We start from the raw sequence: 15,135 nt of genomic DNA, 5'->3' as shown, positions 1-15,135 counted from the left end.
TCCTCTTCTCCTTCCCTTCCCTTCTGTTCCTTTTCTCCTCTTTCCCCTCCCTCCCCCTCTCGCAGTGACACCAGCGCCATCCTCCCGGGGACAGAAGTGAGGCCACACAGCTTTGCCTTCGTGCCCCATAATCGTGAGGATGAAGCCCCCATCCCCAACCCCATCCCCCCCCGCCCTCCCAGCCCCCCCCACGCCCCCGCAGCGCTCGGCTCCGGCAGGAAGCTGCTTTTAAAGCCCCTTCCCCTCGTGTGGACTCTGTCGTTCCGTCTCTGATCGTTCAATGGTTATTTTGTAATGATATCTGTCTCCTTATTAAAGAAACAGCTGAAAGGAGCCCTGCTGCCCTGCTGGTTTTGCTGCTGGGGGTGAAGTTCTGGGGACACGTGAGGGCATTTCAGAGCTCAGCTTTCAGCTTCACCAACTCGTAGAATCACAGTTTGAGTTGGAAGGGGCCATTAAAGGCCACCAGGTCCGACTCAGCAATGCAGCCCTTGGGGGTCTGCAGGGATGGGGCAGCACCGCCTCAGTGTGCAGCCCTCATCCCATCTCACACCACTGCTGTGCTCCGTCCCCTTCCTTCTCACAGCCCCTGCAGGCACTGCTCTCAGGAGGGCTTCCATCCCCGGGGCCACTTCTGCAGCTCTCACCTGGGGGTGTCAGCTCCCAGGCAGCAGCGATGGGCTGAGATGTGAGGAGATGGGCTGAGATGTGAGGACATGGGCTGAGATGTGAGGAGATGGGCTGAGATGTGAGGACATGGGCTGAGATGTGAGGAGATGGGCTGAGATGTGAGGACATGGGCTGAGATGTGAGGAGATGGGCTGAGATGTGAGGACATGGGCTGAGATGTGAGGAGATGGGCTGAGGTGTGAGGACATGGGCTGAGGTGTAAGGACATGGGCCCACCCCTCCCCAGCCCCAGAAAGTCGGACTCAGACACAATTTCTATTTTATCAACTCTTATTTTATTTATTTATAAATACTGTTGTGTTTACAAGCATCATAGATGTGAATATTATTCCCAAACTTTCAAACACATAATACTTATAATACTATATAACAACAACCAGTAAAACAAATCATTCATCTCAGGGTTTGAAAGGCCACTCAAAGTTGCATAAAAATACATTCTCTCCCCATCTGGAACGCCAGTCCCGCTTCCTCCAGGAGGTTATTTACAAAGAGCCACCATCAAACTCGCAGCCACAACAGGGTTCACCCCAAGCAATAAAAACGAATTCACCCCAAGAACTGCTTAGAAAAAAAGCTCCAAAGGAGACACGTCTGACAAACGCTCTGCTTCAAGGAGGGAGCAGCGTTAAAATCTGTTTCCTTTGCGCTCCGTGCCCAGCGCAGAGCACGGAATCCCACTCACCACCTCCTCGGTGCTTCATGCAGATGCACCACTGACAGCCCCAAGTCCTCCCCACCCGCTGGGTTTTGCTCCCACCGTCAGCACGGAGCGCTGGCAGCGTTGGCTGTGAGCACAGAGGGGCAGGCTGTGCTGCATCCCTGCTTTGGCTCTGCGCCCCTCTCATAACGGCTCCTGATGGGCAGAGCGCAGCGAGAGCCCCGGGAGGAAGGGGCACAATGTTGGTGCAGATGATGTCGGGTCAGGCTGAGCCTTCTCCCTGCAGCCAGGAGCACCCATGGATTGGGACGGGGCAACACTGCTGCAGCCAAGCCGGGGTGAGGGTGGGAGAACATGGAGAGATGCAGCAGTGCTCACACTGAGCGCACCGAGGGGAGCGGCGTGCAGGGAAAGCACTGACCGGAGCTCAGGGCTTAAAGCTGTTCCATAAAGCAGGGACACGTGAAGCAGTAACACTGCCTGCCCGGTGTGGGCAGAGCTCTGCAGGAGCCCCGCTGATGCCAAAGTGCTTCTCCTCCTCCCCAAAGCACAGCAGCAGAGGAACGGCCGCGCTGCACCGGAGAACGGCGCAGAGAGGAGCAGTGGGAGCTCTGTGCTGAGCTGCCCTGAGCCCAGCCAGAGAGGTGGGACGGGAGGACAGGAGGGGAAAATGGAGAATTAGGAAGAAACAAAAAAGCCTCCAGGGAGAGGAAAATGCACAGGTGATAACCAGCAGGAGGCTCCAAGAAGCCCAGGACAGACAGATGAATTTTTACCCTGTTGAGCAAACCTAGGAGTCGTACTCATGTTCAAGTATCCATCTGCATCTCAGCACAGAGCCACACACCTGCAGCCAACAGAGCCACTGTGCACGGCGTGATGCTGCTCCGAGCTCGAGGAGCCCATGGCACAGATGGAAAATGCAGGGACAAAGGCAATGAGAGGGGGGGAGGATGAGGGAGTGGGGCTGCACGCTGCGAGGAGAGCAGTCTGCTATGGGAGCTCAGCTGCTCAGCGTGCAGCACATGCAGGAGTCACTGCCTGAATGCCCACAGAGAGAACAATTTCAAACTGTTCTGAGTCCATAAAGAGGGTTGGGTTGTTTTTTTGTTGTTTTTTTTTTGAGGTTTCCTTCAAGGCCGAGGCGGACTGCAAACTTCTGATGGATGAAAAGACTGCGATGCAGCTCCCGGAATTCCCACACAGCTCCCAGCCCCCACAGCATCCCTGGGCACCTGGAGCACAGCTACTGCAGCTCCGTGCCCAGTGCCCCCAAACCACCTGCGAGGAGCTGTGCCACCAGGGTTGGGGCTGCACAGGGCTCATTGCCCTCCTCGTTTCCATTCCCCAGAAACAAAACCGTGCTGTGGTTCAGTTTGGTCAGCCTGATGCTGAAAAGCCCTTGCAGGGACCTGAAATATCTGCCCAGGCTCCTCTGCGGGGCTCTGCCTGACGGCAGCCGTCCCACACCAACACAGCACACCAGGCTTCTCCTTCAGAAAGTTTGGCAAACGTCTGCAATGCCGTCCTGAGAACAGCGGTCCGGGTGCAGGTACCAGGTGCTGCTGAGTGCAGTGAGCTTGGCAGGAGCCCCGGGGGTTTGCAGCACGGCACCCCATCACCAGCTGCACAGGAGGGGCACTTACCCACCAGATCTGCAATCGTACATGAAATAAAAACCAGCCAGGTCTCTGTGCAAAGCAGCCGTCCCCACCTGCTGAAGGAATCAGCTCTGCTGCCACTCCTCGTAGCGCCACATTTTAACCAAAGTCCCACACTGCACATGGGCTGATGCATGTCCACAGAATCCTGGCCCACGGTCACATCTCCCACCTGCAAAGGGCACGGATGTGCTGCACCAGCTCTGTGGGCATCGCTTCGCACAGCAGAGCTCCCTCCTGCACACCGTGGGCTGCTGGAAGGAGAAGTTTTGGCAGCTCAGCACCACTCCACATCCTCCTCTTCTCCCTTGAGTCCAATGTCCGATAGCACAACATGCTGAAATCAAAACAGAACGGCTGGGGTGTGCACTGTGGGGGGAAAGGGCAGAAGGGGAACGTCCAGCCGAGGGCAGGGAGGAGTGATGCTGATCCCGTGGCTGCAATGCTGCTGTGCGTGGGGCAGGAGGAAGGGGCAGGGCTCAGCAGGGCACCCCCCCGTCCCGCAGCTCGGCTCCTACTTGGAGAGTTTGCTGATGACACGAATGAGTGCCCCGTTTTCGTCCTTCAGCCTTTGATTGTCCGATTTCAGCTCCGTCAGTATCTGCACAAACACAAAGAGGGCCGGGGTTACAGCAGGGCTGGGGGCTCAGCTCAGCTCGGCTCCTCACACAGCAAAGCCCCCAGGAAAGCGGTGCCACAGAGCTCAGTTGGGCCACAGCTGGGACCATTTCTGAGCCCTTTCATCCAAACCCCTCCCACAGGCTGAGCAGGACCTGGCAGAACAGAAAGCTACTAAGGCAGTTCTTCCTGTGCCCATTTTCCCATTTGTCCAGGCCTGACACGTTTTCTGCCTTGGACTTCTAACTCAGGACGGGGCTGAGATCTTTAGAGCTGATCTTTAGAACAAAGCACCTCTTTGGGATCACACGACATTTGATGTCAGTGCTCACATCGTGGTCCCACAGAACATCCCGGAGAGCTGCAAGGTGCTCACAGCCGAGTGACCGCAGCAGAGAAAAACCACAGACCTCCAACTGAATAGAGAGGGGAAAAAAAACCACTAACAGAACCTTCCCAGCACCTCCTCCTGGCAAACAAGCCTGACCCTCCTGCTTCCCACACTGCAGACCCTCAGGGAGCAGCTCTGGGGATGGGGCTGCCCAGGCAGGAGGAGCAGAACAGCACTGGTGCTGAGTGTCTGGGGTCACAGTGCAGCTGGAGGTGGCACAAAGCACACAGCGAGCTGAGCGCCGACTCACCTGCGTCCATGCAGACCTTGGAGGAATTCCCCTGAAATGAAATCCCCCCACTGCAGAGCTGCTCTGCCTTCTCCCCCCTGGTGCTGGAGCCCCGGCCCTGCCTGCAGGCGGCTCCATCCCAGCTCCCAGCTCCCAGTGCACCGCATCCCTGCACAGCACAGCTGTGCTCCAACTCCTGTGCTGGGGGTTCCCAAAGGAAGAGGTGACACAGGCTGCACCCCACGACACAGCGGCCATTGGAACAGATGCTGTGGTTCATCATGGAATGATGGCCAAACAGCAGGCAGTGCCAAACACCGAGTGCCCAGGAATGGTGAGAAGGACAAAGTGTCTGTGCTCTCACTCTGCTCTTCCATTCCCTCCAGTGATTCATCCTCACTCTCTGAAGGAGCAGTGATGCTTTGGCACAGGCTGCCCGGAGGTCACTGCGCTCAGACCTCCGGGCACTGATGGCAGTGGGCACAGTGTGGTGGGGCTGGGGATCTCAGAGGTCTTTTCCAGCCTTAACGACTCTGCAGTTCTGAGCTCAGCACTGAGCACACTGCCTCCACATCCAGAGCAACCGAGGGGCTGAACTGAGGGCTGCACACAGCCCCCGTCCCCCTCTGTCACTGCCTGGGGTGGCCCTGCAGCATCCATCCCCATTTCAGCTTACCGATGCTGGCTGTGCTTTACAAAAACACTTCAGTGCAACTTTGGTGATTAATTGGAACGGGAGGAATGGAACAATGTGTTTCCTGAAGCTTCCTGGTTGTTTCTTGACTCCATCAGTTTCCAGTGAAGCTTTCTGGAAGCCACACATCAGCCTTGCAAAGTGCAGTCCCTCCCGAGCAGAGGGCACTCCTCCCTTCACTGCAAACCAGGCTCAAGCCTCACAAAATAAACAGCACATGAAACAGGGCTGGTATTGCAGGGGTCTGAGCAATGATGCTCTGTAAATGTCTGTTAGAACGGCACAGAGGGACGGGGCCAGGAGGGCTCAGGAGGGCTCAGCCCACACGGCCCCACGACGCTGATGTGCAGCATCAGCACAGAGCGAGCTGCGAGCTGAGCTGTGTGCACTGCGACACGCAGAAGGTGACACTGCAGAAATGATGTGGATTTTGGAAAATGAGATTCTCCGTGAAGGGCCACTGCAGTAAATCTGTCAGTTGAGAACAGTGACATGGCTGTACAGCTGTGAGGCCCAAGGACAGCAAGGAGGGCAGCTGACGGGCAGCAGCAGCATCCCGTGCCGGACCTGTGAGAAGAGCTGAGGAAACCCAGCGGAGCGCAGGGACGCAGCGCTGCTCCCAGCACAGAGCAGAGCCTGCAAGCGGGCAGCGAGCATCATCAACACAGCCTGCAATGGGACAGCACTGGAAGCAACGGGGCAGAGGGGGGAAACGGAGCTGCAATTATTTCCTAAGAGAAGAAGAGAGACGGGCGGCTTAGAGTTGGTGAAACATGGCAGCTTTGAGGCTATGAGAACAAGGGGGCAGGGACAGGCATGGGGCTACTCCTGCGGATTGAAAGCGGGCGCATGGGGAGATCATTCCCTCTGACCCACAGCACAAAGCAGCCAGAGCAGAACCTGGGCTCTGGCACTGAGGCTCGGGGAAGGGAAGCCCCAATTCCCCCGGTTAGTTTGTTTCTATGGTTAATCATCTCTGATATAATTTGTGTGCTAAGAATAGACTTCTTCATACCTCAGTGCCACTTCCATCCCACTAGAGCACAGTGGTTCTTTTTTTTCCTTTAGGAAAAAATAGCTCTGCCTGAAGGGACCCAAATATCCCTACTAACCTGCAGAAGGCGCGCAGGATGCAACGAAGGGAGGAAGCACGGCGTTATGTGAGCACTGAGGCAATGCAGCAGCAGGAAAGGATGCAGTCTAACCGTGTGATGTGTGAGGGTGCAGCTCCCCGAGGCTCACGCACCCACTTCTCTGCAGTGACCCCCAGCACACAGTGGGTGCACGGCACCGGGCCGGCTCTGCTCACACCGTCCTGCAGGAGGCAGCACGGATGCTGCAGCGCGGAGCTCACAGCGACACCTTCCGCTGCTTCACACGAGGGAAGGAGCTTGTTTTCATTGCTTCAGAAAACAAGAGAAAAGTGCTGAAGACTGATCAGTTTGGGATTTTCTTGAAACCACCTTCCTCTCTAAAATGCGCATTTTTCATGACGCCCCTGGAAGTTCATTAATCATTCATTGCGACTTTGCATAATGCTTGCTGTGCGCCCGCTGTGCTGCACTAAGCCTGAAGACACCTCGATCAGACACACAGCAAACCTCACCGCGGGCACAGCGATGGAAGGGGCACCGCCTCTGCCACCGCCCCGATGGCAGCCGGCTGAGCCGCAGGGAAGCAGCCGGGCTCCCACCCCTCAGTGCCACCCATGTGCCGGGGTGCAGCGGGTCCTCCTGTCTCTCTTCTGGGCAAGGAGAAAGCAGCCCCCCCTGCTGCGGGCTGTTAGTGGGACGGCGGAGCTCAGCGGCTGCCAAGCAGAGCGGAGCCAGCAGAACCGAGGGCACACCGTGCAGGGAAGCCCTGCCCGCCCAGCAGCATCAGGTGCTTGCAGAGCATCGGCCGCATGCAGCCTGGAGCCCAGCAGCCAGGGGAGAGCTCGGCCACGGAGCGGAGACCTGCCTGCAGGATGGAGGAGGGAGGCGAGATGAGCCGGATGGCCAATGGCTACAGCTCCTCTGATTCGGAGGGCTTGGCAGGCAGTGAGAGCCTGGCCACAACCCGCGTCAGAGCCCTGTTCTCGGCCAGCAGCTGCTCGTTCATCTGCCTCAGAGTGTGAATCTGTTTGAGCTGGTGGAGGTTCTGCAGAGAGGGACAGGAGGGGACGGGAAGATACGGAGAGAACACACCATGGAGACAAAAGGGCACAGAAAGGTGAATTTAGTCCACAAGGGGTAAAAGAATAGAGAGAAAAAGAAAAGACAAATCAGTAGCGGTGAGTGCTGGGTGGGCAGCAGCTCAGATGTGCACACAGAAAGCCCTCGGCGCACTGACAGCACCTGGGGAGCCCACCCTTCCCCCAGGGACCCCAAAAGCCTTTAGAATGGTCCTAAGAAAGTGGACTTCCCAGCCAAAGCAGGATGGTCCTTGGGGGTGATTTGCTAATGACCCCTAATGAGCTCCACCAGACACAGCTTTGGGAGTGTGAACCACTATGAGAACCATCACGGTGTCCCACCGCCACCACGGGCACTGGGAGCACTGGGAGCACTGGGAGCTCTGGGAGCACTGCCAGCACCTGAATTTCCGTGCCACTCCTCCCATGCATCTCTGAACACTGAAGCAGCTGCACAGCAGTGAGCAGAGCTGCAGCAGAGCCTCTGGAGGGCACAGAGCTGAGCCACGGCCACAGCCTGCTGACAGCCTTCACCCCATGGCACCCAATGGGCTCTTGGCTCTGCTCCCCAAAGCTGTGGGGTGGGCCTGGGCTTTTCCAAATAACCCAGCCCAAATTCAACTCTTCTTTGCCAGGAGACTCAGCCTTCAGAGGGGAAAAGTTAAGAACTGAAAGCACTCGTTTTAATGACAGGAGCTTGAATGAGAAGAGCCCGAGGAAGAGGCAGACAGAACACAGTGCTGGACCACACGAGCACAGAACGGGGCAGGAATCAGCACCCAGGAGGGGTGGGCACAGAAACACGACGTGGAAGCACAGGGGAAGGCAGAGCAGAAAGCTGTGCAGACATCACTGCTGCTCACACAAGGAGGACGCGTTCCCAGCAACACTACAGCAAAATGGATCGACACCAACACTGTGAATGGACGCCAGGTGTGAGGGCTGAGTGCTGCTTCCTGCACTGCAGCCCCTCCCTGGGGTGGGGGGCAGGAAGGGAAGCACCCTCCAAAGGAGGGATTTTGGCTTCAAGAGACAAATCCCAGCCCAAGGCAAAGTGCCATCCGTCCCTCCTGCAGCCTCCCCACGCCTGTGTGTGTGGGGATGGAGGAGATGAAGGGGCTGTGGGAGCTCCTTCCTGCCATGCCATCAGCAGGAAGGGTCCCAAGGCAGCACTACCTGCAAAATGACATCAGCCTTAGCCAGGGCAGTGCTGGCACAGCTGTGAGACAAAGAACTCTCACCTGATGTGCATGGAGCTGCTGGAGCTCCCCACAGAACTGCTGCATGCAGGGATGTTCTGTTCGAGGGCTCAGTGCTGCACAGAAGCATTTTGGGCAGCCAGCAGTGCAGCCCCAGCTGCCCCTAAGCACCACCTTTGCTCCTCATGAAGGAATGGAGACCTCGTCCAAAAGCCTCGCAATGCCAACGGAAGGGATGCAGAGCAGGAAAGGACGGGGCTTGAGCCCAGCTGGCTGTGCAGCTGCTCCTGCATCCAAGGGAGCACAGCTCCTGCTGCTGGCCTTCACCTGCACCGCTCTGACACCAGACAGACGGACAGCTCGGGGGACAGACACCCTGCCCACCCCCAGATCCCAGCCAGCACCACCTGCCCCACTGTGCCGGCTGGACAGAGGACAGACAGACATCACCGTGTCCATCCTGCACCCAGGAGCTGCTGGTTGGACTGAAGGGCCGTTTCTTCCTGCGGTATCGCAGTTTATAGATGCTCTCTGTTTTATTACAGCTGAGCATCTGGCTGGCAGAAAATGGCCAACATATGTAGAACGCAGTGCGTGCTTCGTGGGGTGGAAAGGATTGTGATCACTTTAGAGACCATCTTCACTTCCCGCGCCAACAGAGCACGAACTGCAGCACAGCACGAGCAGATGCAGCTCAGCCTCAGCACGCTGTGCAGCTGGGAAAAGGATCACCTATGCAAAAATGTGTGTGTGCTGCAGGTCGGATGGCTTCCTATTTATCATGCTCAAAGACAGCGAGCGGAGGCTGAGAGCTGGGCTGAAGCCAAAGGCAAAGACCAGAATGTGGATGATCCTGCTGTGATTGCTTATCACTCTGCTTGATTCTTGGCTTACAGAAAGCAGCTCCTCGGTTCAGCTGTACTTGCCTTCAATTAAAGGGTTTTGTGCCTGCAACACTCAGGGAAATAAGGATGCCCAAAGCATGCACAATGTACCCAGCCAGGAGGTGCGGTGCTGCTTCAGAGTAAAGAAGCTTCTGTGACCTTCAAGGAAAATTGCTGTGTTAAGTTGGGACCTCAGGCACTTGGCACTGAAATCAGTTCAGTGCAAATGCTAATTTTCTTTCTCCTTCCTCAGCCAAGTTGCTGTATCTCCAGTCAAACCCTGCAGTCACTCAGGAAAATGCTGTATTGCTGTGTCACCTTCCCAAGGGCTGCAGGAGCCCCTCCAGCACCACGGAGCTCCCTGCCATCACCAGTTTCACCACGTTCCTCTCCACTTCTTGGCAGCTTCACCAGCAGTAGCTGAACTTATGGAAGGAACAAAGCTTGTAACCTCAAGCTTGGGCTGAACTACACAGCATTGCTGTCACAGCAACCCAGGACCTTCCTGTGACATTGCTCCTCTTCCCAAGGAGCCAGCTGCTCCCACAGTGCTCTGGACTCAGTGCCAGCCAAAGAGCAAACAGCTGCAGGTGAGCCCTGATGGATTGGTTCCACTCAGACTGCTGGGAAGAATCCCAGTGACTGCAGTATGACTCAGAATCCAACACCATGGCATGGTTGGGTATTCCCCTTGCTGCTCTCCACCTTATAGGAAACTGGTGGATTTGCTTAAATTGCTCTTCCTGATGCTGCTCAATAGCTATTCAATTAGCAAAAGTAACAGGAATGCAAGCATAGCCAGCACTAAGAGATTTGTTTTCCTGGCACTACTGACACAGTAGGGCTTAACACAGATGTTCTGCAGAGGTTATCTCATTCTACACAAGCACAGCTGGGCTGAATTCCGCTTTAAGATGTGATGTAAGTGGACGTGCAAAGTTTGCTCTCCTTATGGACTGGTCCAACGCTTTCACTGTCAGAGCCTTCACACTGTTTGTATGTCACAGCACACCCAGGTGCTCATCACATGCTGGAGTTTTTGCAAAGTCTGGTGGGGTGGAAACACAGCAGTGCCTCAGAAGAGACACTTTTCACATTTCACATCTATTTATTCCATTAACAAAAGGCTGTTTGGGTCTGCAGAAACAGGCAGCATCACTCCCAAGGAGCTGAGCTTGTTCTCAAGCAGACCACAGGCTGCTGTAGCCATGTGCTGCCTCCAGCAGCTTCAGGGTAACACAGGAACACATCAGACTTCACGTGGTGCTTTTCCCACAGCACTTCCTCAGCTTCCATCCACCTGCAGCTCCCGGCTCCCCCAAGCAGAGGAGCTGTGGGCTGTGTCCAGCAGTCCCTGCAGGCATCTTCTCTCATTAATTGCTTTCTGAACCAATAGAAGTGTTCAAAACCAACAGGCCACTAGAGGACACCAATTTGTCTTTTTACTCCACGGACTGAGCTGGTTTGTGGAGAGATCTACAGAGCTAAAGCAATGCCACAGAGTGCTCCTGCCTGTGTTTTCTCTTGGAGGCTGTGTTTCTGTAATGATGGGAAAGTCCCTCTGGAGTTCAAGGTTGCCACTTGCTGAGAGGAGGAAGGATTTGGAATCCAGGCACATTCAGCCCTTTGTCGCTCCCCTCTGAGCACATCCACATTCATTTTGTCCTGTCTGAAAGACCAAGAGAGCCCTTACAGCAAGACTCCACCAAATTGTTCTGAGACTTACTGCAGGAGAAGATGCAGGAAAAGCCAATATATCCTTTCAAAGGTGTATGCCTGGTAGAGATACGAAGCTTGAAATAGGAGCACAAAGTTGGAACCTCCTTGCGGGTGGCAGGAAATGATTTCCATCAGTGCACTGCTCACACCCCCAGCTCCTGCCTTGTCAAAGCGACGCGGTGCCACCTGGATCCTCCTCAGAGGGAAGGGAAGCACAGCACACAGGACGCAGAGGGCCATTCTGTGAGTACAAGCATTCAAGTGCAGCATAAAATGATGGAAGGCCGCAGAATCATTGTGAAGCTGCAGGTGCACCCAGGTGGCAAACACTGCATCGGGCAGCGCGGTGCTCCCTGCCAGCAGGGCTCCGTCCCAGCAGCGCCACGAGAGGGGGGGGCAGGGAGCGGTCGGGGGGAGGGCTGGGAACAGCAAGCCATGCTGGACTTGGGAGCAAATTCCTCTTTGCTGAGATCCATTCCAGCCTGACTTACTGACGCAGCCTTCCACAAACATGCTGTAGGAAGGGCGGACAGAAATACATCACTGTGCTCTGTGCTGGCCGGTGCGCGTGATCTCAAAAGCCAGCTTTGTCTTCTTACCCATCTGGAGAGAGACGCAACGGCTTTGCTCGGGCTGCAGACTATTCAGCGAACTGAAACTCACGGATGCCACAGGTTAGTCTCAGAAAGCATTTGGGGAGAATAGCCTTCACAGTTCTCAGGGCAAACAACAGAACAGGTGGAACATACGGTGCGATCCGATGGATGCTAACAGAGCGGTTTTAATACTACTCCACGTTTGGAGAACACAGCCATCAAAGCAAGGCCTGGATGCACAAAGGGAGGCACTCAGAGGTAAGATGAGTCCCTTCCCATGTATATCTTTAATATCCCATTCCGGGGTGACAATCCCAACAGACTTCAATACAAAGCATCAAAATTAAACAGACAGGGGGAATAGTTTATTCCCTACCTTCATCTCCTCCTCCATTTCAGAGAGTTTCCGCTCCAGGGCTCGCTTCTCCTGTTTACAGGGATTCATAACAGAGACGGTCACAGGTGTTTACAAGTAAAACAAAGCATATTTTCTTTTAAAGAAAAGCAAAAGTCTTGCACTTCTATAGGAGCCATCACCAAAAAGCACCTCACAGCACTGCACAGCCAGGAGCTGACCAGATGGACGTGGCAGCAGGTGATGTGCTGGGGCTCATTTTGGCCCTACACGTGAGGTGGAGCACAGCTCTCCTCAGGTCCATTCCAACCTGACTTCAGGGTCAGTTAAGGCACAGACTCAGCCAGACACCACAAGCTCAGCTAAACGTATTGCAACAAATCTGACTGCTTGGTTAGGAGGAAGGAGCATTCAATCAATCAGATTTCAAGTGTAATCACAAGGATGGACACCCAGCCAGTGCTTTGTCTTGTTTCTCCCTCCCTCCTGAAAGTTTCTATTTATAAGGATCAATAACATTTTAAAGCATAATGGACCGACAGCCCTGTAGGACTCTGCAATACAATCTGCTGCTCTGTAGCTTCCTATAATGAAAGAAGGAAGTCAGAACATGGCTGATCTGCAAAGAGAGCAGAAAAGTCTCAGGCACAAAAAGGTCAGAACACAATTATAGCTGTGCACTGCTCTGCAAGGCAAAAATATAACTTATCTTTTAATTAACACTTTCCTTCCAGAAATTAGTATGCTCTGTAGAGCAGCATGAGGCAAAGATCAGAACCCAGAAGAAAGCAGACACACATACCCTTTTCTCCATCTCCAGCATGCTAGACCGGTCAGAAGTTTTCTCCTGTTTCTGCTATGCAAATTAAAAATAGAAAGCTATTAAAATGGAGAGGCATTCACACGATACTGTACAAAGGCCTGGAAAGCCCACAGATGCACTTGCCCAGAGAAGCAGCAGTCCTTAGAGAATCACACACACCACCCTGCTTTCTGTGCAACGTAACACGAGTCCCCCTGCAGCAGCTTCCCTCCTGAGCACCGCATCCCCTCCCACACTGGGGATGTGTTGGCATGGCATGGGGCAGTGCTCGCTTTGCCCAGCAGAGGAGCAGCTTTTGGCCTTACCTGGGCTGCCTTTTCCAACTTGGATTTGATGTCAGCCAGCTCGAGCTGTGCTTCTTGCAGTTTTGTCTTCAGCTTTTGATTTTCAGACAGGGCGCTTTCGTACAACTGAAATACAAAACGTTTCAATTAGCAGGGCTGCTCTTCAGCCAGAAGTGCTCCAGACACTTTTCATATGGCCTTTGCATCAGTACCAGATGTGCATGCACACCTGGCAGCCTGTGTTACTGATTCCAAGGATCACATTGAAAGCTTCAGAGCTTTTAGAACAAATAATTCCGGAGTCACAGCAGGACAAAATGATTCAGTTGGGTGTGCAGGCTGTGGCCATGCTGGTGGCATTCAAGGTTAGCCTTTCTTCTCCTTTACAAATCTCCTTTACTCCCCCATCTCTTCATCCCGATCCCTCACTCCCTGTTTCCCAGGTTCCCTGCACCCCATCCTGCTTTAATCCTCTGTAGGACTGATGCATTTGAGAACGACGAGCATCATTCCCAAAGGCAATGGAAACAGACAATGGGAAATGTTCCAAAGACAGCTGGCGCAGCTTCCAAGGTGCAGCCAGTGACAACATTACATACAGAAACCCCACCTTTTTATAGTCCCTGTTGCTCTCCTCTTCTGCCCTGCTGCTGAGGGCTGCTAGGCGGTTCTCCCTGCGGCTGTAGGCACTGGAGCGGCTGGAGGCACGGTCACTGTAGGAGTCACTGGTGGCAGGGGCTGTAGCTGCTTCCAACCTGAAAGGCAAAGATGCAGCACTGGAGCAGCTGCAATGCAGGGAATGGCAGTGTGACACAAAGGTGGGCAGTGCCCCATGCTGAACCAGCTGGGAACAGCCCAGCAGTTATCAGGGATCCCCATCTTCATGGTGGGAATGGGCTCCATTCAATGGGACGTTGAAGGGTTTTGAGCTGCACGTGGCTGGTGGGTGGCTGGAGGAGCAAAGGAGGAAAGCAGAGCGGCCCAATAGCCGAGCTAAGATGAGAATCCACTGGTCAGAGCCAGGGACAGCTTGTGCCACTGATGTGAAGGACGGGGAACCCCAGAGCTGTGCAAAAATGGGACATAGAAAAAAATCCTAAATCTAAAATATTAAATCAGAAAAAAAACCCCGAGAAACAAAATTCTTACCTGGAAAGTCGTTCATGCTGGAGGAAGGAGGGGGAAAAAAAAAGAAAAAAAGGAAATTAATGACCAGGAGAACTAACAGAGCAGCCCCAGCAGCACACTGCTCCCACCCCAGCACGCACAGCCTGCACCCAAACTGCGATCCACCGGCTGCTGCAGAGCCTTCTCAGCTGCTTCTGCTTCTCTCCAGCATTTCAGATTTCATTTCCTTCACAACCCCAAAACCTACAGAACCTGGGCTTTTAAATCCTCATGTCCAGAACTGAAGCTCATTCCTGGGCCCCAAACTCATCTATTGTTTCCCTTTCACATCAAATGGCCGTGCTGGCTTTGATCGCTGCCCTGTGTGGGTGAGTGATGAATGGCCCAGGACACACAGAGCTCTGCGTGCACAATGAACATCTGAAAACCACAAACCACCTTTTCTCCACGGCCAAATACCTGCAAGGAAGGAGAGCTTTACAGGGCGAGAGGAGCTCAGCAGGAGCTGCAGGGACAACTGTGGTAAACCACAGCTTTTAGTGGAGTTCTCTGGACAGGGCAGTTTTCTCCTACAGACGCCAAAGCCAAACAGAACAGCATGGGTTCCTGTGGGATGCACTGCTCCCATCCTCTGCTCCCCCCCATGAGCTCCTCTCTGCATGGGTGCATTGAGCACAATGAGGTCTGTGCTCAGCCTGCACCTCGGCAGGTATTGCAAGTCATCACATTTCTAATTCCTCCAACCCCAACACAACCCCTGTCTTCTGTTCAAGAAGGAAACCACCCCATACAGCCCTCTGTGGTGCCTCGGCCAGGACAAAGGAACTGAACCAAAGCTGAAGCCTCACAGCTGGAAAGCACATTCAGCTGGAGCTGCTAAATCCAAAGCCCAAACCTGCTATCAATTAGCATGCCCTCCCCAGGGCTGTGCCTGCAGGGCTCCATCAGGCTGAGCACAGGGCTGCAGCAGAACCACGGCAGCAGGTCCAGCCCTGTGCTACAGCCTGAACACCCCGAGCTGGAAGGGACC

General features: G+C 54.4%; 1 protein-coding gene across 10 annotated transcripts in view; it reads right to left on the bottom strand.

Moving 5' to 3' along the window:
- Window positions 1-953: 953 nt before the first annotated feature.
- Window positions 954-15,135, bottom strand: part of PPP1R12B (protein phosphatase 1 regulatory subunit 12B) — an 85,633-nt gene continuing 71,451 nt past the window's right edge. For 2 of the 10 annotated variants that reach the window (XM_090124656.1, XM_090124660.1), the window contains 7 exons: window positions 14,127-14,143; window positions 13,588-13,732; window positions 12,999-13,103; window positions 12,673-12,726; window positions 11,892-11,942; window positions 6,904-7,083; window positions 954-3,613 (listed from right to left, as the gene is read on the bottom strand). In XM_090124656.1, the coding sequence (XP_089980782.1) occupies window positions 6,949-7,083; window positions 11,892-11,942; window positions 12,673-12,726; window positions 12,999-13,103; window positions 13,588-13,732; window positions 14,127-14,143 (507 nt within the window). In that variant the 3' untranslated portion in view covers window positions 954-3,613; window positions 6,904-6,948. Of the gene's footprint in view, window positions 3,614-6,903; window positions 7,084-11,518; window positions 11,572-11,891; window positions 11,943-12,672; window positions 12,727-12,998; window positions 13,104-13,587; window positions 13,733-14,126; window positions 14,144-15,135 lie in introns of all 10 variants that reach the window. The other 8 variants (XM_031608594.2, XM_031608596.2, XM_090124658.1 and 5 more) reach the window with 7 other exon arrangements.

This window comes from Phasianus colchicus, chromosome 25 (assembly GCF_987193195.1).
Source record: "Phasianus colchicus chromosome 25, bPhaCol1.hap1.1, whole genome shotgun sequence".
In the NCBI taxonomy this organism is placed as follows: domain Eukaryota; kingdom Metazoa; phylum Chordata; class Aves; order Galliformes; family Phasianidae; genus Phasianus; species Phasianus colchicus.
The sequence above is the reverse complement of the archived record's forward strand: the minus strand, read 5'-3'. Positions and strand labels throughout refer to the sequence as shown.